This window comes from Mirounga angustirostris, unplaced genomic scaffold, assembly GCF_029215605.1.
Source record: "Mirounga angustirostris isolate CCGP_5_RB_7025 unplaced genomic scaffold, mMirAng1.0.hap1 SCAF_7, whole genome shotgun sequence".
In the NCBI taxonomy this organism is placed as follows: domain Eukaryota; kingdom Metazoa; phylum Chordata; class Mammalia; order Carnivora; family Phocidae; genus Mirounga; species Mirounga angustirostris.
In genome coordinates this window covers 58,617,912-58,641,155 of record NW_026991715.1, presented here as the reverse complement: position 1 = coordinate 58,641,155, position 23,244 = coordinate 58,617,912, and the positions used below count along the sequence as shown (strand labels likewise).

Genomic DNA, 23,244 nt, shown 5'->3' with positions numbered 1-23,244 from the left:
CTGTGAATCAGACTTCTGGTTGTATCCCCAAGATACACATGCAATGGTTTCCTTTTCTCCTACTGCAAAAGAGACACAAAAGAAAATCAAACATTCCTTATTGTTGTTATTCTTTATAATTATCTCAGAAAATAGCCAAACCAGCTCTTTTGTGCAAGTTTGTCTTTTTCCGTTGGCAAAAGGAGCTGGTAGGGACTTCTGAAACTTGCGTGGAGTGTCTAACAGCAGGGTCAGGTCCCGTCAACTCTGACCACCGATGGGGACACGGCCCTCTGGAGTTGTGGTGAGATAAGCCTCCAGATGCTCACTTTAGCCAGTCCCACAGGCCGTTTAAACAAGCGGTCCACAACACCACCCCAGCCCTGCCAGCACTTTGAGCAACTGGCCGAAGGAGCATCACCCAACAGATCACTTTCTGAGCATAACCCTCACTAGGGACTCTGTGTAAGAACAGGAAGGCCTGCATCGCTGCATCATATCCCTTTGTTTTTTCTTGTCTGTTCTTTCTCCCCTTTAAGATGTGGTCGTAAAGGGGCGCCTGGGTGGCTCAGTTGTTAAGCGTCTGCTTTCGGCTCAGGTCATGATCCCAGGGTCCTGGGATCGAGCCCTGCATCGGGCTCCCTGCTCGCTTCTTCTCCCTCTCCCACTCCCCCTGCTTGTCTTCCCTCTCTCACTGTGTCTCTCTCTGTCAAATAAATAAATAAAAATCTTAAAAAAAAAAAAAAAAGATGTGGTCGTAAAAAAAAAAGTAGTCCTTATTTTAGACATAAACATTCCTTACTGTGTCTCACAGCATATAGTTTTGATTCTGACTGTCCATTCAACTGTATGTAGGTTAACAGAAATTGCAAATGTGGGGCCAAATGAAGCAGCCAGAAAATGTACCATGGGCCTTTATGAGGAACTTGGCAACTCTAAGAGAAGAAAAATGTAAAATGGTAGCAAGTGGGTCCTGTAAGCCTCCCACAGTCATAGGCATGGAGTAGTCCATGGTGAACGGGTGCACATAAACCACAACAGAATACAGGATGGGGAACTAATGGATTCTGAAAAGGTATTGAAAATCTGAGATGACTCCTAGTACAATTCCTTCCTAATAGTTCTGAGAACTAGAAATCATTGTCTCATGCCTCCCTGAGTGTTCCCATAGGAGGGGCTGCTACCCATGCTTTCCTCTCGTTCCAGTGGCCTGGAAAAGGCCACCCTGGGGAGCACTACTTTCTAGAGGTGAGTACATGGGGGTGTTGCTGTCTGAGCAGCAGCTCAATCTCCTCAGGTACACCAAGGCAGGTAACAGATGTCAGGGAGATAGGAGAACTACAAACCATGTTGGAGCTACTTATTACTAACCCATCGTCCATTCTCTTGATTACTTTCTGCTACATATTGAACAGGTTGAATCTCAAGAAGATCTCAGTTCTGACCCACAATATTGCAATAGTCCAATTGGCCTACTGGTCTCTAGTATGTTTTCTTCAAACACATTTCCCCTACTTCCCCAAAGCGGTATACTTAAAATACAAATCTCACTATTAACGCTCTTGCTTAAAACTTCCTCCAGGATAAACTTCAAGCTTAGTTCACTATGTTTCAAGCAAAAAGAAATGTGTACTTATACGTAATTACAATGAAAATGTAGAGTTTCAAAGATATTTTTAAATAATTACAGAAGTCTTCAAGCAAAAAGCCATCCAATGAAATAAGCTTAAAGTCTATGTTAACATGTTTTCTAACACTGGATGATAGAAAATGATAAAGATAAAAAAATGAGGAAGTTGGGTCTGAAAAAGCCAAGAGGTAAGGATTGAAAATAGCCCACTATGTAGGAATAACTTTTCTTACAATTGTAATTACAAATATAAAATGAAGACATTATATGAAAGACACACATTCATACTTAACAAATTAAGCCTCTTCATTTTGGCAAGCATTTCTTTCTTACTCTCCCTGCTGCCCCAGACCTGCTTCCTGTGATCACCTCTCAGACGACCCGCATTTAGCTCTTGTCTCAGTCACTGCATTTGGGGGAGCCCCAGCTAAGAAAGTAGGTACCAGAGTGGCTCCAGAAAGTAGAAGCTCAAAAATTCTGAACCTCCAAACCTCAGGATGGGATTTTGGAACTGGATTATTTAGCCCTCTGATGGTAACAAGGACCCCATTTCTATGGGTAAGGACGTGATGATACCCTTGGTGTACTGTAACTGAAGGATAAAAGTTCTCAACTGTAATGGATTAAGATGAGGAACAGATGAAAGAGGAAATGCTGGTTTATTCAGTAGCTTTGGCTGATCCTATAAAATATATACATCTAGAAGCAGCTAGCCTGATACACCATTAGAACAGTTTATTAAACGTCAGCTAAGGTGTCATTTGGGGAATGATATCCCATGAGGTTAGGGCACTGGCCTCTAGGATAAATTGTATACATTAAATCAATGATATATGGGTCTGTGTCCCCAGTAACTAGAATACATGGATTCTGAACACTATATAAGCTTCCAAGCACCACAAAACCTGGATCCAAAATTGTCTATTAATATGGGTATTATAAGTAGCTAGGTCAAATGAAATCTTGCCACTTGCAACAACGTGGATGGAGCTAGAGTATACTGCTAAATGAAATAAGTCAGAGAAAGACAAATATCATGTGATTTCACTCATACGTGGAATTTAAGAAACAAAACAAATGAACAAAGAAAAAAGAGACAAACCAAAAATAGACTCTTAACTATAGAAAACAAACTGATGGTTACCAGAGGGGAGGTGGGTGTGGGGATGGGTGAAATAGGTGATGGGGATAAAGAGTACAGTTATCATGATGAGCACTGAGTAATGTATAGAATTGTTGAATCACTATATTATACACGTGAAACTAATATAACACTATATGTTAACTATATATGAATTAAGTAAGTAAATAAATAAATAATTTCTTAAAGGTCGCTAGATCATACCCTCCTCCCAATCCTCAGCTCCTCAAACTACATCCCACTTTTCTCTAGGTCGGCTAAGCTGTAGGCAGCTGCTAACCACTTCTCCCACTCCCCCACACCCACACACACGAGTAATTCTGAGAACACTTTTCCAGCCAATCTTCCCCATCCCATTGCCCATTCCTGCAACTCTGTTCCCCAAGTTCCAGGTCTGATTTTTCTTGGCAAACTTTTCTTCCTCCCTCACTTCCTCTACTGTCTTCCTTCCTGCCTGCCCTCTTCCCTTCAGATTCTGCCAAGAGGCATACAATTAAGAAAAAACTAAGTAATCCAGGGAATCAGGACAAAAGGAAAATAAAAGATTAGCACAAAGAAAGTTGACCATATGGAACTGGTAGGTAAGTGTTACAAGTTGAATTGTGTACCCCTCCCTGCAAAAAAAGGTGTTGACATCCTAACCCCAGGTACCTGTGAATGTGGCCTTATTTGGAAATAGGATGTTTGCAAAGGTAATCAAATTAAGAGAAGGTCATTAGGGTGGGGTTTAATCCAATATGACTGGTGCCTTTATATATTTATTTTTTTTAAGATTTTATTTATTTATTTGAGAGAGAGAGTGCACTCGCGCCTACAAGGGGGGAGAGAGCAGGGGTGGGGGGAGGGGCAGAGGGAGAGGGAGAAGCAGACTCTCCGCTGAGCAGGGAGCCCGACATGGGCTTGACCCCAGGACCCTAGGATCATGACCTGAACCAAAGGCAGACACTTAACCAACTGAGCCACCCAGCCGCCCCTATTTTTTATTTTATTTTTTTAAGATTTTAAGTAATCTCTACACCCAATGTGGGGCTCGAACCCACAACCCTGAGATCAAGAGTCACATGCTCCACCAACTGAGCCAGCCAGTCTCCCCCAACATGACTGGTGTCTTTACAAGAAGAGGGAAACTTAGACACAGATACACAAGGAGAAGGGCATGTGACAACAAAGGTAGAGACTGGAGTGATACAGCTGGAAACCAAGGATGGCTGGCCACCACCAGAAGCTAGGAATAGGCAAAGAAGGATTTTCCCTACAGGTTTTAGACAGACTATGGCCCTGCTGACACCTTGAGTTTGGACTTACAACCTTCAGAACTGTGAGAGAATAAATTCCTATTGTTTAAGCCACTTAATTTGTGGTAATTTGTTACAGGAGCACTAGAAAACTAATATAGAGTAGGCATCCCATATATTTGACTCTTAGTCTCTTCCTAGCAGCTGAAGCAGGAAACTGTTACATGATCCACAGGGCCCACAGGATTAAAAGATCCTTATTTGTTCAGGGGATACAGAGCTTTTCAGGACGCTGAGAGTTCAGAGAATGGTCTCCACTGGGTCCTACAGAAAAAAACTTCGGGAATCAATTCACGACTATAGTTGATGACATCATGACACTTGCCCCAATAATAAATTTTATGCAGCTATTTCCTACAAGGTGCACATCCAGGAATCAGAAATGAAGAAGAGACATTATTACCAACTTCACAGAAATAAAAAGGACTATAAAGGAATACTAGGTACAACTGTATACCAACACATTAGATAACTTGGATGAAATGGACAAATTCCTAGAAAGATACAAACTACCAAAACTGACTCAAGAAGAAAGAGATGATCTGAGTAGACCTAAATAATGAAAAGATTGAATTAGTAACCAAAAAACTATTCATAAAGCCCAGGCCCAGATGGCTTCACTGTGGAATTCTACCACTTATTTTTTTTTTAAGATTTTTTTAAATTTAGTTTATTTGAGAGAGACAGAGAGAGCAAGCGAGCACAAGGCGGGGAGGGGCAGAGGGAGAAGCAGACTCCCCACTGAGTAGGGAGTCCAATACGGGGCTCGATCCCAGGACCCTGAAATCATGACCTGAGCCGAAGGCAGACGCTTAACCGACTGAGCCACCCAGGCGCCCCTCTATCAAACATTTAAAAAAGAATACCAATTCTTCACAAACTCTTCCCGAAAAGAGAAGAGGAAGGAATACTTTTCAACTCATTTTATAAGGCCAGTATTACTCTGACACCAAAACCAGACAAAAACGTCACAAGGAAACTACAGACCAAATGCACATATAGAACGTACCAAAAGAGTATGTTCCAAGTACACAGCTCTATAATTTTATGTCTTTGAGGTAATCTCCATAAACAGTCTTCTCATGATGGGTTTTTGGTAAGGTCAGACAGCAGATTTCAAGGCTATAATCTTTGGGAAGCATCTGGGGGGTAAATGTTCTGTGTTACCAATGAAATGCAGGTCTTTATGCTTTGCCAACTTTTAGAGCAGGGGATAGAAATGAGGTCTTCCGATGAAAACGAAATGTTATTTATTTATTGTTAAATGGTTGACGAAAGTTAGGGGAACTGCCACTACCAAAGAAAGAACTAAAGAGCATTTTTCATGCTGAAACTTGAACAAAGAATGTGGGACAAAGAAGAGTTATTAGATATTTGAGATATATTTTATAATTTATTTAAAATTTAATTTAAGGGGCGCCTGGGAGGCTCAGTCCTTAAGCATCTGCCTTCGGCTCAGGTCATGATCTCAGGGTCCTGGGATCGAGCCCCGCGTCAGGCTCCCTGCTCAGCGGGAAGCCTGCTTCTCCCTCTCCCCCTGCTTGTGTTCCCTCTCTCGCTGTGTCTCTCTGTGTCAAATAAATAAATAAAATCTTAAAAATAAATAAATTTAAAAAATAAAATAAAATTTAATTTAAAACTACAAGAAAGAGATTTTAGCTTATAAGGAAGTTTAAGCATTGACTCAAACACAGAAAAGACAGGCTCCATTTCTCTAGACTTCAAAAATAAATCCAAAACACATCTTGCTAGGATAACAAACACGTAATTCCAGGAGTCCAAATCCTACACTTTTTCAAGTCTTGCTCAAATGTTGCCAGTTTAAAAAAAAAAAATGTAGCTGTTTTCAAATTAGTGTGGCGCTTGAAAGTTTCCTTTTACATCATTTTCCATTTTCTTCTTTGAGTTGCATTTATCTTACTATCTTACTGAACTATCTCTAGAATCTCCAGACTCCTACTCAGGTTTAGAATAGTGCTTTGCTCATAACCAGCACTTACTAAAAACTAATGAAAATACCATGTATCTCATTACATGGTCAGTCTAAAGCCAAATGGATTTTTAAAGTATTCAAAGTAATAAAGCCTCCTGTTAAAAGAACTGTCAGATACAATAATCTTTAAAAATCTGTTTTTGAATTAAGCAACAAATAAGAGATGACTTAACCAGATTCATTTATACTAGTTACTATTCTTTTAATTGACGTCCACAGCAGTAAGTGTCCTTCTGAGAAGAAAAATGTCAACCTAATAGTTTACTTTCACTTTGCAAAATAATCCCTTTTAAGATACCCAACCAGTTTCTTCCGAAACCATTCTTGGAATGGTAGGGAGAAACTCCATTAATGGACTTTGACACTTAGACATTTTTCTAATTTATAGAAAAAATGAGGTTGAAAAAAAATTACTTGAACCGAAGCATGTAAAGTGGATTATAATACTGTAATCACTAATTCCCTGTCCTCCTTTTAAAAGGATTATATAATCTCTGCCCATTGTTATACGACTTGCAAGGTTTCTTTTTTTTTCTTTTTTTTTTTTGAGAGTACACTTTCTGGCCCCATTGACAGCAAGCTTTGCCATATGACTTGCTTTGGCCAATAAAATGTGAACAGAATTGGGGTGCTCAGATGTGAGCTGTTTTGTTTTAGGAGCAGCATGCGCAGGTGGTGTATAAGAGCTGATTGTAACATTTCCAGAAATTTGGCAAGTCACTTGTTAAACTTGTTAAAAGTAGCTTGAAATCAGCCACGGTGGGAGTATTTACATCATGGAAATAACAAACACTACAAATCAGGACTCTTCTTCCCTAAAGTTGGTTCCAGCACACGGTGAAGTGAGTGTATCCCCCGCAAAAAGTTGATCTTTCAACCTGGAGCCTGGAGTAAAGGAAACTAGTGGAATAGATGTAGCAGATGTAATTTGCTTGAGAAATGAATCTTTCTTATTGTAAATCACCGAGTTGTAGGCGTTGTTACCACAACATAATCCATCGAAAGCTGATACACTAGCGTTATAAGTTCTAGAACACCAATGAGCCCTGTCCAGACCTTGGTTCGGCGGGTTTCTTTTAACAACTTGAACCATCAGATACCTTGAACCTGAAAGGATGCAAACTGCACTCAGACTCAAGACAGGAATCCAGGTCTTGGAAGGTTAATGTATAAGTATAAAATAAAAATTACATTTTTAAAAAGCACTAAACAACTGCATCATTTTTAAACCTTGGCAAACGAGGTCTGTCACTCGTGGACCTGGATGGCTAAGGAGTGACTCTCCAGCCCTTTCCCCTATAGGTCACATGTTACCCTCCCCCTTTCACCCCCAGATGCGTGAATTGAGCGCTGTGTCTTTAAGGGATACGCGCGGAGGTTTCTGCACAGAACAAAATGTCTGCGAGGATCCTGGAGGGGACCCGCGATCCCAGACTTCTAGCCCGCCTCTTGCTCCTGCCGCGCTTTGGGGGTGATGGGGTGAGTGTGCGCCGCCACGTAGGCGGCCGCGCTCCCGGAGGCCTGGGCGGGTCGCGGCCCACCAGGGGCTGGGGGAGAAGTGGGGCGGCGAAGGGAATGGGGACCAGTCCCGGGCCTCGGGGGCCGCAGGTGAGCCAGCAACCCGCAAACGCCACTGTGCGCTATTATCACAGGCTGGCTTGCGCACGGGCTGCCGGACGTGCCCTTCCTTCTCTGGGCTCGGGTTGTCCCTAGTATAAAAGACGCATGTGGCCCCGGATTCTGCCTAAAGGCACTGCTCAGCTTCTTTCAGCACCTCGTTTTTGCTCCCAGGCTCCTTTCAAAAAAGTTATTTGAGAATATCGAAAATCATCTGCTTTCCTAAGTAAAATTGCCTTTTTGCAGTCAGACTTTTAACAGTGGCAAATGGTTGCATGCCCTGTAGTGTGCTCTTTCTCTGAGACTTTCTTGATGTTTCTCATTTTGGAGAGGAGAAGCCAAATACGAGCCAAATGCTCAAACAGGAATCCCTGCCCCCATCTCCATGGTGCTCAAACAAAAGAATTTTCCGATCCTCTCTGAGTATAGAGAAGCAGTTTGCTGTAACTACTGACAGTAGCCAAATGCCCGAAGCTTACCAAACAAAATTATTTTTCCTTTCTTGAAAGAAAAAAATAACTACTATCCAAACTTCAAATTAGCCCAGACTACATGAATATGGTGTTAAACAGAAGCTATTGTAAAAAAAGCTTAATAAATTGACATAATTAGGGTAATTATTTTATGCACTTTGCGTTCATGTTATTATTTGTACACTCTTTTTGGCCAAAAATAGCTTGAGGCAAAGGACAATAAAAAGTATGCAACAATGTGTAAAATGGCCAAGAGCCAAAACAAGGTCATTCTCAATTAAAAATTCTTTGTATTACAAAGGACTTCAAAGTAGGGCAGCTTTAAATTCCTGTAATTCATATTAAAGTATGCGTTTTACAAGACAAAAGGAATCAACACCCTTCTTTTGAGGAACATGTATTAAAGTCATGTAGACCTAAAATAAAGGTCCAGTTTAGGGTAGAAGCTTTTCATTTTTAAAAATGCATTAAGAATACATCTGGCCTTTTAGCTAATGGTAGAGGTATCTAAGAGTTTGGCTTAACACATTCAGAAAACATCTCTGACTCATCATACAATTAGGTGTGGGTCCAGTACATTTTTTACAGTCCATGTGTAACATTTATCTAAGTATTTTCACACTTACCCATGTATTGCCTGAGCTAAGTATCCACACTTCACAGTTTGGAGGCATTTTTTTGCTTTTTCACTTCATCTAAGTCTTCAGCCTTGTGATTCCAGACTAATTTTTCTGATTGGCTGGATATGTTTATAAATAGATGAATCCATGGTAGTAAACTAATATTTCAAAGAGATGGACAAGTAACAGGTGAATGAATTGTGGTTTCCTTGATATTTCAATTGTCAAGGCTAATTATTTATTATGTTCTGCTTTGATTAAGTTACTGGTGGGTGAAGTAAATGAGACTTTCTTAATGTTTCTCATTTTGGAGAGGAGAAGCCAAATAGGAGCCAAATGCTCAAACAGGAATCCCTGCCCCCATCTCCATGGTGCTTTAGTGTTTCCACCCAAGTCTGTGTGGATTTCACATTAGTGTGAATTTCTTACCTAAGACCCAGGCTCAAAGTCAGGTATTTGTTTACAACTCTGCCAGATTAATCCATCTGAAGTGATTAGCCTTGGCTGTGGAAGGACAAACAGAGCTATAGTTCATTTGCTATTCCCTTTTGAGAACATTGCCTCGTTCTTTGGCCTTTAGCCTGCCTAATATTTTGTATGTGTTCAAGCATAAGTATAAAATAATAAAATTAACTTCCGTGGGTATTTTATAGGATGATTCTTAATGTTACAGTCATATATTATATGTATGTACACCCATATTTACACAAATTATTCATCTGGGTTTTGATCTCCCTTATTCTCTATATTAGTATTCAGGGAGAGGATACTGAAGAGTCTGGGTTTTAATCTGATAGATTATTAGAAGACTATAACTTTGGAGAACTGCAAATAAAACTTCAAATGCAGTTTGAAATAATTAATGTGAATTTATTATCTTCCACAGGCTTAAACTTATCATTCCTTCCAGATAATGGATACTCAAATGAAATTCACTATGGGAGAGTTTAGAGGTGTGGTACCAACAATACTACTCTCCCCCTTCCATGAAATAACTAAAATCTACTTTTCTCTCAGCTTTTTCCCCTTCCCCGAAATTGGACTAAAACATTTCCACTATTAAATTAATTTCATGCTAGCTACTTTCATTTAGCATCAGGAAATATTTTTTTAAAATATGAGCTTGGAAGCCTAGTTATAAGACTAAAGAATTGGAACTTTATGAGAGTCAGCACTAGTGGCAATGTGTTTTTTGTGAATTTGGGGCCCTGAAGGAGGTCAGGAAGGGAAGAGATGCTGAAGCAGGAGTGTCTGCTTGAGCATTTGTGTTAGGGCCCCCACGACCCACCCTTTCCTCAGTATGGACATCGCGTGATGGAATTTACCCTCATGAGTGAACAGTGCTCTGACCTTTAGCATATGTATCAGAATTATTGCTGGAAGCGTCTCTCCCCACCAGACGGTGAGCTTCTGGAGGGGATGGAATATGTGGTTCTCTTGTTGGCATCCTGGGCAGGCAGCAAGCCCTTGTCTGACCTCAGATGAGCAGGTGCACAATGAGCAATTTGAATGAGAGTGGATGGAGTGAATGGATTGTAAGCAAAATAATCACATTCACTGGCACCTTTCTGGTAATTTAAAAACTGTTTAAGAAAAAATTAAGGGAGCTCTTATTTTTCATTTTCTTCATGTTAGCTAACCATGTAGTTAATAGGTGTGCATTTTTCTTGGTTACTTGGTAAGGAAGTAATACATATCGCAGGGCTCCAGGTAACCAGACCTCCCCATTATTTTCTACCTGAGACAGGAGCAACCTATTTTGCATGAAAGTCAATTTACAAAATGAAAATAAATTTGGTTGGGGAGGGAAGGTGGATCTGTGATTCTTTTTTGCTTTTTATATTAAAAAATCCTCGAGAGAATTTTTCCAACTTAAACTGTCTACTCTACTGAGTAACAGTGTCAAAGAGAGAAATAACACTGTCTTTAACCACTAAGATCTTAATGTGGGTGTGTCTGAGCAGTAAATACTGGTAGCTTCTTTTTGTTCATGCCCTGAAGTTATATAGCACTGGAGAATCCAAAAGCGAGATCATTTGCATTATTTGATTTCAGCAACAGGTTTAGAGGCAGATAATCTTATCATTTTCCTTGACAGATGGAGAGATTGGGATTTAGTGAGCTGGGTCTAAGAAAAGTAGTCAAGTTCATTGCATTGAAGGCAGCATCCCTTGAGTGCCTGCCTGTGCCAGGGGGATGGGGCAGGTGGGCATTCCTCCCAGGTACTTCCATCTCTTATGTATACAGAATCTCCTTCTGTTCAAGCAGGGCCAGCAAACCTCCTGACGCCGAGCAACCTCACACACTGGGGTCCCTCTAGGGCCAGATGGCAGTGCTATGCCTCACGGGACTGTCCTCTCCAGTCTCCGTAGTTCAGGCTGCCTGGCCCAACATGGACTCAAGGGCCTGAGGACTGTTTTAGAAAATTACTTTGTATTTACATTGTTGGGGAGCTACTCTAAGAAGGCACAGACACAGATTGTGTCTTTCCATAATGTCAGCTTTATTGAATCATAAAGCAAGGTTAACATAATTGTAAAAGCAAGTTCAGAATTCCAAACTCAATGATATTTCACTGCGCATTTACCTTGGCTTCATATACAACACACAAAACAAAGTACAATATAAAAGTCACATAACAAACAAGATAAAATAGGGTAAGTTAATGAACCCAATGCAAAGTCAGTCTACAAGCACACAGATGAGATGAGGTCTCGACCAGTATGGGTCCACTCAGTGCTTCCTGCTTAGTATGTTCAAGCAGGGGAGGATCTCTATTATGTTCAGAGATCAACTGGGCAGGACCTTTGGTGGCAGTTGCCTTTCTGATGCAGTCAGACGTGGAAGGGTCAGTGTCTGGAGAATATGACAGTTTGCTGCAAAAATCTTCCCTTTTTAAAGGAGTTTGATCAGTCTAGCCCTTCCAGACTTCGGATTCTACCAATCATCAGTTCTCGGTTCATCCAGGCTCTCTTGGCTTTGCTGGTCATCACTTCTGGGTGCCAACAGGCTGTGAAGAGTTTTAGTGATATTTATTCTCAGCTCATCACCCTTGTCTGCTTTCCTCATTCATGACATCACTGCTTGATGTGAGTGACTCCATCTCGCTCTCCACATTATGTGTAGATCCTGCAATATACATAGTCTACCTAAATGTATCCACAAATGTGCATGCTTTCTTAGGACCTTTTTACTCTTCCTTCTGTGTTTACTTCTTCCCTTTCTCTTTTCACACCAGCTGCCACTCATCAACCGACAATGTATCTTCCTCATTTTTCTTCATATATATATAATCTTATATATCCTACACAGATCTGTATATTATTTAAGAATAATGACATCATATTATACATATTTTTCTGCATTTGGCTTTTCTCCCTGAAGAGTTCCTTCAGAAATCCCTCTAGGTCTTCTAGCAGAGCTCCAATCCGTCCTTTTTAATGGCTGCACAATATTCCCAGGTGTGAACACACATCATTTACCCAGCCATTCTCCAGCTGACAGGCATTGCCGTGTTTCCAGTTTTTTGCCGTTCCAGATAATACTGTAATAAACATCCTAATACATAATGCTTTATGTATTAGTACTTTTAGTTCTACAGAATAGATTCCCAAGAAGGGGATCCCCGATTATATCTATTTTTAATTAACAGAAATTGCCAGACTGCTTTCCTAAAAGCTTCCACATCTCCACTAGTAATGCATGAACATACCCTTTTCTCTGCCTCCCTTCTAACTTTGGCTGACAGACCTCTTCGTTTTTGTTAGTGTGATGGATCTAAAATGAGACCTTACTATTACTTTAATAGCACTTCCCTGAATGTAAGTGATGTGAATCTTTTCACAAATTTCTTGGCCATCTGATTTTGTTCTTAGGTCATTTGCCTACTCGTATTTCTTGCCCATTTTTTTTTTATTGGGTTGTTTGTCTTTTTCTTGTCAGTTTGTAAGAGCTCTTTGTGTATTAGGGTTGTGGCTGAAGTTGCTGAGGCCTCTGTCCCAAGCCAAGATAGCTGACTAGGAGGCTTCTCTCCCTCTGTACTGTAGGGATAGTTGAAACAAGCCCAGGGGTTGTTTAGCAGAACTAGGAAGGCTATGATGACCTATGGCCACAGACTGCTGGTCACTGTTTAAATACTTAGTCTGAACAGAAGACTGTATTGAGCCAGGATGTAGCTGTGTGCGGAGGACTGAGAAGGTGAGGCAGTTCAGTACTGTGCTGCCTTCCACCGGTTAAGACCTCCGAGAGTGAAGGCCTGCCAAGGCAGAGGATGTCCCTCTGCCGCCCTTGGAGGGGCAGTGCTGTGCTGGCCGACATTTACAGTGCTGCATGTCCCTGGCTCAGATGAGGCAGTCCACTAAATTTAAAGGATTAAGACATCAAAATCAGTGCTTCTCACTCTTGTTTCCACCCTCGCTCTTACAACAGATGGCATTCATGTATGTGGCACTCCCCTGGGCATCCCAGATTTTGAAGAAACCCAGAGACATCTTCCAGGGAGGTAAAGCATGACGGTAATTGGTCACCCTGGCACTTTTAGGGGCACATCAGTAATGATCACTCTCAGACTCTGGCACAGGTAAGACAGTCTGCAGCTTATATATAGTTTTCAACCCCCAGCTCAAGAAAGCATTATCAGAATGCAAAGCAATAGTCTTGATATTATAGAAAACCTTTAAATCTCTTTTAATTTATAAAAATACAAGAATTCATAATCCTATTCTCTCCCCCTTTGTGTCTATCTAGTAATAAAAAAAGGAACTCTGTAAAGAGAGGATTCTAATATAGAAGAAATGAAATTCTAAAAAAAAAAAATAGTTAGGTAAATTTAGGTTACCAAAAACAGTTTCTAATACTAAAATCTGGTCTGTTTACTAACCATAATGTTACATAACCATAATGTTTACTAAGCATAAAAAAAAAATTATCCTTGAAAATTGTAACTCCCCTCTTCATCCTATTACTCCCCCTTTGGGGACTTTGGAGATTTAGTAAATCTCTTGCAGGAAATGTAGCCTTTTAATTTCCAAAGACTTTTTATACTAATTGGCTTTCATGAGAAACTATATTCAAATCAATGCCCGTTGTATCACAAGATATGTAAATAGCTAATTCTTTTGTTAGAAGAGGACTGGTACTTGTCTTTTTTGATGATTCTGGTAAGTTTGTGACCTTTTTTTAAAATATGAGTGATATGTTTAACGTGATGCCTGATCCTGACTAGAACAGCTTGGTGGGGAGAAAAACGAGATTTAGAAAACTATAACGTATCTGTAACAAGACTCTCAGCAACTGAAATAAAAGCTTACACTAAACACTACTACTATTATAGCAACTTATTTTTCCTGTTCCCAACTGTGTCTTCTGTCATTCCCAGTTACGTTAAAACAAAAGAGATTCTGGAACTTTATCATCTCCACAGCTGTTGGTTCAAAACCTGACAGTACAAGTGGACACTGGCTATCTCACTATGTATCTTGGCCTTGATTTTCCCCCTGAAATAAATTCTCAGAAGACCTCCAAGTCTGCCACGTGTTCTCTTATTATTTTTAAATTTTCAAAACAAATTTGTTTAGAATTACGCATTTGGTCCTTTGTGAAGTTACTTCCGCAAGACTAAACTTCACCTTTTCTATCCCTCCTTGTCTGATAGGTTATTTCTGTGATAAACTGTTTTAATAGGAAAGACTTTGCAATGATAGTCACTGGGTTGTGTGTGGATCCTTTCAACCACAGATATCTGCTGGACAGAGAAGAAGCTATTACTTTTATTTCCTTCCTTAATTAAAAGCATTGACAAAGCTTTTTATCTTTTAAATATATAGAGGAGATGAGCAATACAGAAAACTTCTTTTTGTTTTAGAACTGGAGCAACTATGACAGGGCGAGAAAAAAAAAGAACACTAGAATAACATGGTGCTAGCCAGTATTCTGGTATCTGTTTAGGGGGCTGTTTACTGAATTTCTTTAACTCACTGCCTGTCCTCTGAATTTATCCTAGCACTGCTGATGGTTCTTTAGAACTCAGGATTCATGCTACAGTGTTGCTACCTGACAACTGACATTGGCTGGAAACTCTGAGGCAATGACAGGGACCCCCCAAGGCCCACAGGACATGGCCTACCAACTAATTTAAAGGTAAAAATTCAGAAAACTGCTTTGTGTATTTGTTTTCCTAAGTATGTATATTTTTAAAACGTTTTAGTGTTTTTTTAGTACTGCCATTTTCCTCATAAGCACGTTGTGTTTTTTGTTTTTTTAAAAGATTTAATTTATTTATTTGACAGAGAGAGAGAGAGAGAGGAATCACAAGTAGGCAGAGTGGCAGGGAACGGCAGAGGGAGAAGCAGGCTCCCCGCCGAGCAAGGAGCCCGATGCGGGACTCGATCCCAGCACCCTGGGATCATGACCCGAGCCGAAAGGCAGACGCCCAACGACTGAGCCACCCAGGTGCCCCATAAGCACGTTGTTTTTAAAGTCACAAAACAGAGACTTGTATTTTGAAAAAAAATTTCCTCACTGAAAGGTCTTTAAAAGGCTGTTCACCACGGGCACTTACACCCCTCAAGTTTAAGAAACAAATCGTCCGTTCCCAAGGCTTTCCTTTTGGCTCGTTCCAACAGTTTGTTCCCTAACACTGAGAGCAGCAAACAAAATGAAGCGCTTACTCTGAGAAGAGTAACCTTTTTAAAAGAGAGCGAAGGAGACTAGTTAAAACTCACACATACAGCACTTCTTTAGCTGGTGCTTCCCATTTCCTTAGTATCAGTACCTGTGAGCTGGGGACCCGTCTGATCTTGAAGAGCGCTCCTAGTTAAGGGCAGAAGGGCTGGACAGGGCTAACATTTCCCGAGGACCAAACCGTTCATAGTATGAAAAAGAAACCCAGGTACCCGCAAACGAACCGTCGGCTTTTTATGTGTAACAAAAAGGCCGCCACCTCTGGCCGCCGAAGTTGTGCATGCGAGTGTGTGTCTAGTCGGGCGGCTGTCCTTACCTTCTCCCTCGAAACGCAGGCGCGGCGGAGAGAATGCGGAGTGACGAGCTGCCGGCGCCCATGGACGACACCGGCGGGCCGGACGACGCGGCGGCGCGGGGCGGCCCGTTCCCCGGCCTGGCTCCGGCCCCTCCCGGCCGCCTGGGGGCGCCATACTGCGAGGCCTGGGGCTACTTTCATCTGGCCCCCGCGCGTCCGGGCCACGCCGCGGGCCAGTGGGCCACCTGCCGGCTGTGCGGGGAGCAGGTGAGCCGCGGCCCGGGCTTCCCCGCGGGCACCCCGGCGCTGTGGAGGCACCTCAAGAGCGCGCACCGGCGGGAGCTGGAGAAGAGCTCCGCCCGCCGCTCGCCGCCCGCCGTCCCCTGCCCGGCGCAGCAGCCGCCGCCGCCGCCGCCGCCCGGGCCCGCCGCGGCCGCCGAGGGCGACTGGGCGCGCCTGCTGGAGCAGATGGGCGCGCTGGCCGTGCGCTGCAGCCTGCGTGAGCGCGAGCTGGCGCGGCGCGAGGCTGCCGTGGAGCAGGGCGAGCGCGCCCTGGAGCGGAGGCGCAGGGCCCTGCAGGAGGAGGAGCGCGCGGCGGCCCAGGCGCGGCGGGAGCTGCAGGCCGAGAGGGAGGCGCTGCAGGCGCGGCTGCGGGAAGTGAGCCGCCGCGAAGGCGCCTTGGCCGCCGCCTCTGCCCCGCTGCAGACTCCGCTCAAAGAAGAGCCCGAGGGGGAGAGGGACGGCTTCATAATCACCAAGGTCCTCCTGTAGGCTGTGGTCGCTTTGCGACCCCAGTCCCTCCCATGCCAGCGCTACTCCAAGTGTGGTCCGCGGACCGGCCTCGCCTGGGACCTGAATCTCAGGCCCGCCGACATCTCCAAATGTGGGCCCTTGAGAAGCGCTTCGGAGGCCGAACCAAAAATCACTAACGCTCCGTGGCCCCCCCAGGATGCCTGGGAGCACAAGCTCCAGTGGCCTCCGTTGCTGTTGGCCTTTAGGAGCCGGTTTTCTTCCCACCGCCTTTGGAATGACAGCTCGAGCAACTTCGTGAGACTAGGTCACCCGGAGTCTCGTACGCGGTGACTTTGAAAGGAGAGAAACTTCCTTGTGTACCAAAGACTATCATACTACGTGCCTGTACACCAGCCAGGGCAACCCAGGGTGGAGGGGGCTTGGAAATGAGGATAAAGCGTTTTATCCAAGAAGAGTTTTACTCCTTTCCCAATGAATAAATCTTTGGTAACTGGTTTGCCCAGCACGAAGTTCTGAAAAGGGGGCCACTTAGCTTCCACAACGGCTCTTTACCCTGTCCTCTCTTGTGCCTCATTGGCGCAGTCTGAGCGAACCCCTGTGTACTCCCCTCCCAGCTTGCAGACTATACCAAGTGCACCCTGTCCCACCCCAGCTGTTTTCTTTCCGTTTCACACCCAGTGTCAGCTGTAGTGAGTTTCCCCACTTTCCCACCTCACACTCCCTTACTAGCAAAACATGACCTACTCCCTCGTTAGGAAGGGAACTTGGTTTCCCACATCTCCACAATCCTCGCTTCTGGGTCACAGTAGAAGGAAAGCATTCCTCCCATCTGAGGCCACCTCTGTCTCTTTTTCTGTTCCCATCCATTTCTCTTCCACCGTTACTGGACCTTTGCCCCATTATTGTTTCTCCTTTCTTCTGACTTATTCCCTCCCTTCCCCAGACTACTCTTCCTCAGCAACAGGCTGCCCCCACTGAACACTATCCTATACTTCCTGCTGCCTATACTTCCTCCCATACGTCAATTCTTCGCTAGTGGTCAGCTTCCCATCCTACCCTGGACCCTTAAGAGCTGAATATGATGATTTATTTTCAGCCTTTGTCTTGCTAGTACAATGAACACCCACATACACCCTCCACCTAGACTGAGCAATTGTTAATATTCTGCCTTATTTAATTTTTTGGCCCTCTGCCCCAAACATGCATCGCATTTCATCCAGAAATATTTCACCATATATATCTCCTAATAGCGTCTAAAATAATTCTTAATCAAAATTCCCCAATTGTCTCAGAAATGTCTTATCTTTTCTAAAACAAAACAAACCAGGGTCCAATCAAGGTTCATTCATTACTTTTTGATTATAACTTTGTCTCTTTTAGTCTAGAACAGCTCCCTTATATTTTTTTCCATGACATTTTTGAGAGTCCCAGCCATCTGTCTTATAGAATGTCCTTTATTCTGGGTTTGTCTGATTGTTTGCTTAAGCCAATTTATGCACTCATTCTTGGCTCATCTACCTCTGTGCCAGTGACTCCTGGCTAACTCCAGCCTCGAGTGTTCTTCCCAGTTCAGTCCCTCATGTCCAACCCCCTGCTGCATGTCTCCCCCTCTACTTGTATATCCTGCCACTGCTGAGGAAAGGGCAAATCTGTTCAGTTCCACATTCCCACCCCTTACCCAAGAACTAACATTTACTGGGCTCTTAAAATGTACAGGTACAGGGGCACCTGGGTGGCTCAGTTGATTAAGCAACTGCCTTCGGCTCAGGTCATGATCCTGGAGTCCCGGGATCGAGTCCCGCATCGGACTCCCTGCTCAGCGGGGAGTCTGCTTCTCCCTCTGATCCTCCCCCTCTCATGCTGTCTCCCATTCTCTCTCAGATAAATAAATAAAAAATCTTTAAAAAAAAAAAATGTAGGGCGCCTGGGTGGCTCAGTTGGTTGAGCGACTGCCTTCGGCTCAGGTCATGATCCTGGAGTCCTGGGATCAAGTCCCGCATCGGGCTCCCTGCTCAGCGGGGTGTCTGCTTCTCCCTCTGACCCTCTTCCCTCCTGTGCTGTCTCTCATTCTCTCAAATAAATAAAATCTTTAAAAAAAAAAAAAATGTACAGGTACATACTGCACACTGCATGCATTATGTCACTTCATTCTCATAGCAGCTCCCTGAGGAGGTATTAATACTATGCCCATTTACAGCTAAGGAAACAGATACAGAGGCGTTAAGTAGCTTCTACAAGATCACAGCTGGTAAGTAGCGTTGAGATCCAAACCCAGTCTCTACCTCCAGATGCGCTGTTCCTGGCTGCTGTGCTGTCTCCCTTGCTAGTCACTGAGCTGACACCAAGTTTCCTCCCTCTCATTCCAGGTAATATGTCCGTGACATTAACATGCACTGAGCATTCACCATGTGCCAGAGCTGTGCTGAGCTTACAAGAGTAACTGCCTACCATGCAGTAACTCCATGACATATGCCCATTTTGCAGAGGAAGAGTTAGGCTCAGGGAGCTAAGTAATGTTGAGGCAGAGTGGGATTTGAACTCATGTCACTGAATCCTAGGTTCCTGTTTCTACAAAGTGCCACATCTGTCTTCCTTCTGATGCCACCTGTCAACCTCAGGCCTCATTTATCATTCATCTAGGGTTCATCTTCCCATCCTTGTCTTTCCCAACCGTCCCCTTCCTAACACTCAACTTGACCAAAGGAACTGTTCTAAGCCAACACTGATTGTATCACAATTCCTGCTCAAAGGCACCCCAAGATCACCCATCATCAATAAGCTTCGATTTTGTAGCCTGTCATTCAAGTGCCCCCACCCTGCTGCCAGTCTTATCTGTCCCCTCTCCTACCTAGCCCAACCGGACTCCTTGTTCCTCCTGACATGTCCTCATCTTGGCTCCTCCATGCTTGTTTGCCTTCCCTCCACTTAAAAGGCCCCTTCAATCTCTGAGTATGAAGAATTCCACCCATTTTCAAAGACCAAGTTCAAATTCAACTGCTTGCATGAAGTTTTCCTTGATTACTCCTTATTTAGAGATGATTTTTTTACTTCTCTGGACTCCTTGGCATTTTATAATCTCATAACACTTCGAACAGGCCATCTGGCATATGACTCTATGGGTTCTTGTCTTCCCTCTCCTGCCAGACCTGCACCCTTGGGTTAGCCTTCTATTCCCACAGTGCTTTGTATATAATAGCTGCCCAATAAATAAATTTGAGGCATTGAACTCAGTGTTTTGAAGGTTTTACAAGTTAGTTTTCCCACAGTTACTAATATAATTATTCATTTATCTTTAAATCTGAATAGAATTCATAGCAGAAAAAAATAGCCTAGAAGGAAATAGCAGTAATAATTTAAGCTGTTTAGTCAATAAAGATTTAGTAAGTATCCATTATTGCGCTGTTTGGTTTGAATCCAAATTAGTATATCACTACTAGTATGTCATTATCAGGAATGTTTTTCTTAAAATGTTTTTCATTACACAAGTAACACAAATGCAATGCCCCAATCTAGGAAGAAATCAGAACATCCCCCAAATTCCTGTCACCAATAAAACTGCTACAAACATTTTAATGTATTTTATTCTTCTGTCTTTCACAATCTTTACATTATCCTAAAAATAGTATGTTATTTCTGTAAGTACTGAAATATAACTACTTCATGTGGATGTGTAACTTGGGCTATAAGAGGAATTTGAACTTTTTAGAAGAAATCTTCTGCAAATGTTACTCTTCTATTTCACCAACTGTTAGAACTATTAATATCAGCAAAGACTGACTTTTAGAATCGCAATTGCTTCCTCAAGAAAGATAAATAATGGGAGCACCAATAGCCTGTTTAGGGGACGGGGGAATAGTTAGCCTGACTAGTAACTTAGTGCTGGCTGTGGGAGTTAAGCAAAGAGATTTTACTTTCTGCTTTATATACTTCTGTACTGTTGTACTTTTTTTATACCAAGCATGAATTACTTTCATAATCAAAAATAAAATTTACATTCCTCAAATGAGAACTCCTGACCATGAGCATTCCACTTTCTTAGGTAAAATAAACAAAACCCAACACAAGGACTGTTGTAATCCCTACTTTTAGAGAAGCCTAGAGAGAAATGCAGCCCTTGTCCAGTCTAACACTATCATTTGACAGAAGAGAAAAATGAGCCCCAGAGTGGCTTGCCCACTATCAGGAGATAGTGGCTGTGGTGGTCACCTGACTCCAACCTCAACAGATATTGTGCCTCTTTGGCCTTAAAGACTTCTGCTGGCTCATCTGTGAAAGCCCAAGGGCTGTCAGGACCAATAAGCCAAGCTGGCCTCCAGAGGACGTAGAGATGGGTTATGGGGACTGCACTGGTCTCTCTGCCTGTCACCCAGTCGACTCACAGAGAGCTGTCATTGCTGATGGGTGACAGTGACACACCTTGCCTAGATCAGCAGGGCTTCTCTGACTTCTGTGACTGGCTTACTAATAGCGCCACCCACGTGCTGCCTTTGAGAGCAAGCACACAGTGGGAGGTGGATGGCTGGAATGGGGATGCAGAATGCCCTGAACCCAACTCCTGAACTCCTGCCATGATGTAAAGTGATCAGTCACTTCTTTAAGTTTAAATTTGGCAGAGAGGAGGGGGAAGCAAAGCAGGGCACTGACAACCAAAGTTGAAACAGCTAGAGCCCTTTATACACCTAAGCTGTCATCCATGGAGCTGGAGAGGGAAGAACTGGTTTGGGCTTTCTATTTTAAATAGCTGTTCATGTCTTTAACATCTTAGAAGGGATTCACAAAGACTGGACTTTTGTTTTGCTGCCACTCAATAGGGAATTCTATTTCTAAAGGTTTGAACTTCTTACCTTTCCACAACCTAAATCTGCTTGTCTGCAAAATGGATGAGGTGATCATTAAGGTCCTCTTTGGCTCCAACATGGTATGATTACATGAAATACAGTTTAACATCAACTGCCTTTGAGTCAATGAATTGTTTGGTTTAAATGATTTTCTTGGTCACTGCAAATTTAGAAGTAAATGTTGACAGTGACATGAGTATTCTCAAAAATAACAGGAGTGTATCAAAGTTCTTCCATAGTAGTGAAGTACTAACTTTATCATTCACTCCCTAGAACTGAAGATGTGTGCAGCAGTTATGAGTATGCTCTGTTGTATCCACTCCTTTGTCCTCATGACACCCTGCAGGCAGGGCAAGTATAATTTTCCATATTTTACAAATGAGGCCATACACTTCAACAAGGTGAAGTGACCTGCTGAAAGACAACAGCAGATTGGAGGCTGGAACTCAATCCATGGATCCCGGTCATACCTGGGGCCAAAAAGTTGCACTTCCTCCCAGGCCTCCCTTCTGGTCCACCTCTTGACCAGTGCTATCCTGGCTGGAGTGCCTACTGACACTTGGGTTGATGTTGGCTGCTTTCCACCCACAAGCTCTGGTGTTGGGGGTAAGCCAGACTTTAAGGAAGTGAGGTTGGCCATTGTATTAGTTTGCTATTGCATATGTAACAAATTACCACAAACCCAGTCCTAAAAACAACACAAGTTTATTATCTTACAATTCTGCAGGTCAGAAGTCTGAAATTGAACTCAGTGTCAGCAGAGCTATGTTCCTTTCTAGAGGCTCTAGGAGATGTTTTTTTTTTGCCTTTTCCAGCTTCTAGAGGCTGCCCACATTCCTTGGCTTGTGGCCCCTTCTGTCAAGGTCAGCAAGGGCCATTCTTTCTCACATTGCATCACTCTGCTACCCTCATCCACATTAAATGGACCCTTCTTATTTTATGGTCAGTTGGTTAACAACCTAATTCTATCTGCAACTTTAATTCTTCCCTGCCAGGTAACATATTGGTAGTTTCCAGGGATTAGGATATAGACATTTGCTGGGGGGGCAAGGGTGGGGGATCTATTATCTGCTTACCACATAGCAGTATCCTGCCTGGCTTAGGTTTGGAGGTATGTGAGAAAGGCAAAGTGCTTGATGGGGAGCCCCTATTCCCCAGAAATCAATACTTTAATGGGGGTCCTAATCTCCCCCACCCCTCCTTATAAATCTGCCTAGTGCAGGGAGTGCTCACAGACTTTTCTGAGACAGATCCCTGCAAGGTGGGTGTGAAAGATGCCTCTGGGGGAAAATCAGAGGCCTTCATAGTGTAGAGAACTAAACATTTAAATAACTGTGCACTAACTAGGATCTGATTGACTAGGAAGGTGGTGATGTTTGAGTTGTCAAGCCTTTGGAGTCAGATATGAATTAAAATTTAAGCTTCCCCCCAAAAACAGAATACTCAAATACTACGATTAATAAACATGTTGAAATATTTTTTAAAAAATCTAAGCTTCCAAACATGTATGTTACATGTCACCTTGGCAACCACCTTAACCTCTCTGAAACCCAGTTTCCTCATCAGTAAAATGGGGATAATATATACCTTACAGGGTTGTTACAATGATTAAGATATTTGGGTAAATTCTGACATATAGTTTAAACTCAGTAACTATGACTTCTTTCCTTCTCTCTTATCTGAATAGAAGCTCAAAATCAAGCCAAAGGATCTCAGAAAGAGAAAGTTCCCTGGGATGAATGCTGAGAGCAGCTGCTCACAAGCCACATAGGTTTGCCAAGTCATTTTCCTTCATGATAGATACCTGAGTTCTCAAATGAGCCAATCCAGTCAGAACTCATTATGACTTGTGACTATAAAGTAGTTTGACCGAAATTACAAGTAAATATATCAAACCCTATCCATCTAAGTACTTTTCCCTTCAAGTAG

The 23,244-nt window shown here is 42.8% G+C and overlaps 2 protein-coding genes and 1 non-coding gene across 9 annotated transcripts in view; 2 read left to right on the top strand and 1 right to left on the bottom strand.

Annotated features, from left to right (window-relative positions):
• AGGF1 (angiogenic factor with G-patch and FHA domains 1) overlaps nt 1-23,244 on the bottom strand; it is a 71,994-nt gene that overhangs the window by 4,854 nt on the left and 43,896 nt on the right. For 2 of the 6 annotated variants that reach the window (XR_010413104.1, XM_045896807.3), the window contains one exon: nt 11,228-11,877. The exons of 1 other annotated variant lie outside the window; for it this stretch is intronic. The gene's annotated coding sequence lies outside the window, so the exon portion shown is untranslated. Of the gene's footprint in view, nt 1-11,227; nt 12,307-23,244 lie in introns of those variants that run through there. 3 more of the 6 variants (XR_010413105.1, XM_045896816.3, XM_064596261.1) reach the window with 2 other exon arrangements.
• Nucleotides 7,385-20,486, top strand: ZBED3 (zinc finger BED-type containing 3). Of its 2 annotated transcripts, XM_045896831.3 has the most exons (4): nt 7,408-7,517; nt 13,177-13,327; nt 14,750-14,886; nt 15,765-20,486. In XM_045896831.3, exon 4 carries the CDS (start codon nt 15,779-15,781, stop codon nt 16,493-16,495), a length of 717 nt encoding a protein of 238 aa, XP_045752787.1. In that variant the 5' UTR covers nt 7,408-7,517; nt 13,177-13,327; nt 14,750-14,886; nt 15,765-15,778; the 3' UTR covers nt 16,496-20,486. The 2 variants fall into 2 exon arrangements, with proteins under 2 accessions (XP_045752800.1, XP_045752787.1); XM_045896844.3 differs by lacking the exon at nt 13,177-13,327 and having other exon boundaries at nt 7,385-7,517.
• On the top strand, nt 12,931-13,068 carry LOC123836843 (small nucleolar RNA SNORA47). The gene has a single exon (XR_006789087.1). It is a non-coding gene; the product is annotated as a small nucleolar RNA SNORA47 (small nucleolar RNA).

Excerpts from the sequence above, each read along its gene's own strand:
- ZBED3 (XM_045896844.3), top strand. The coding sequence starts at position 15,779 with ATGCGGAGTGACGAGCTGCCGGCGCCCATGGACGACACCGGCGGGCCG.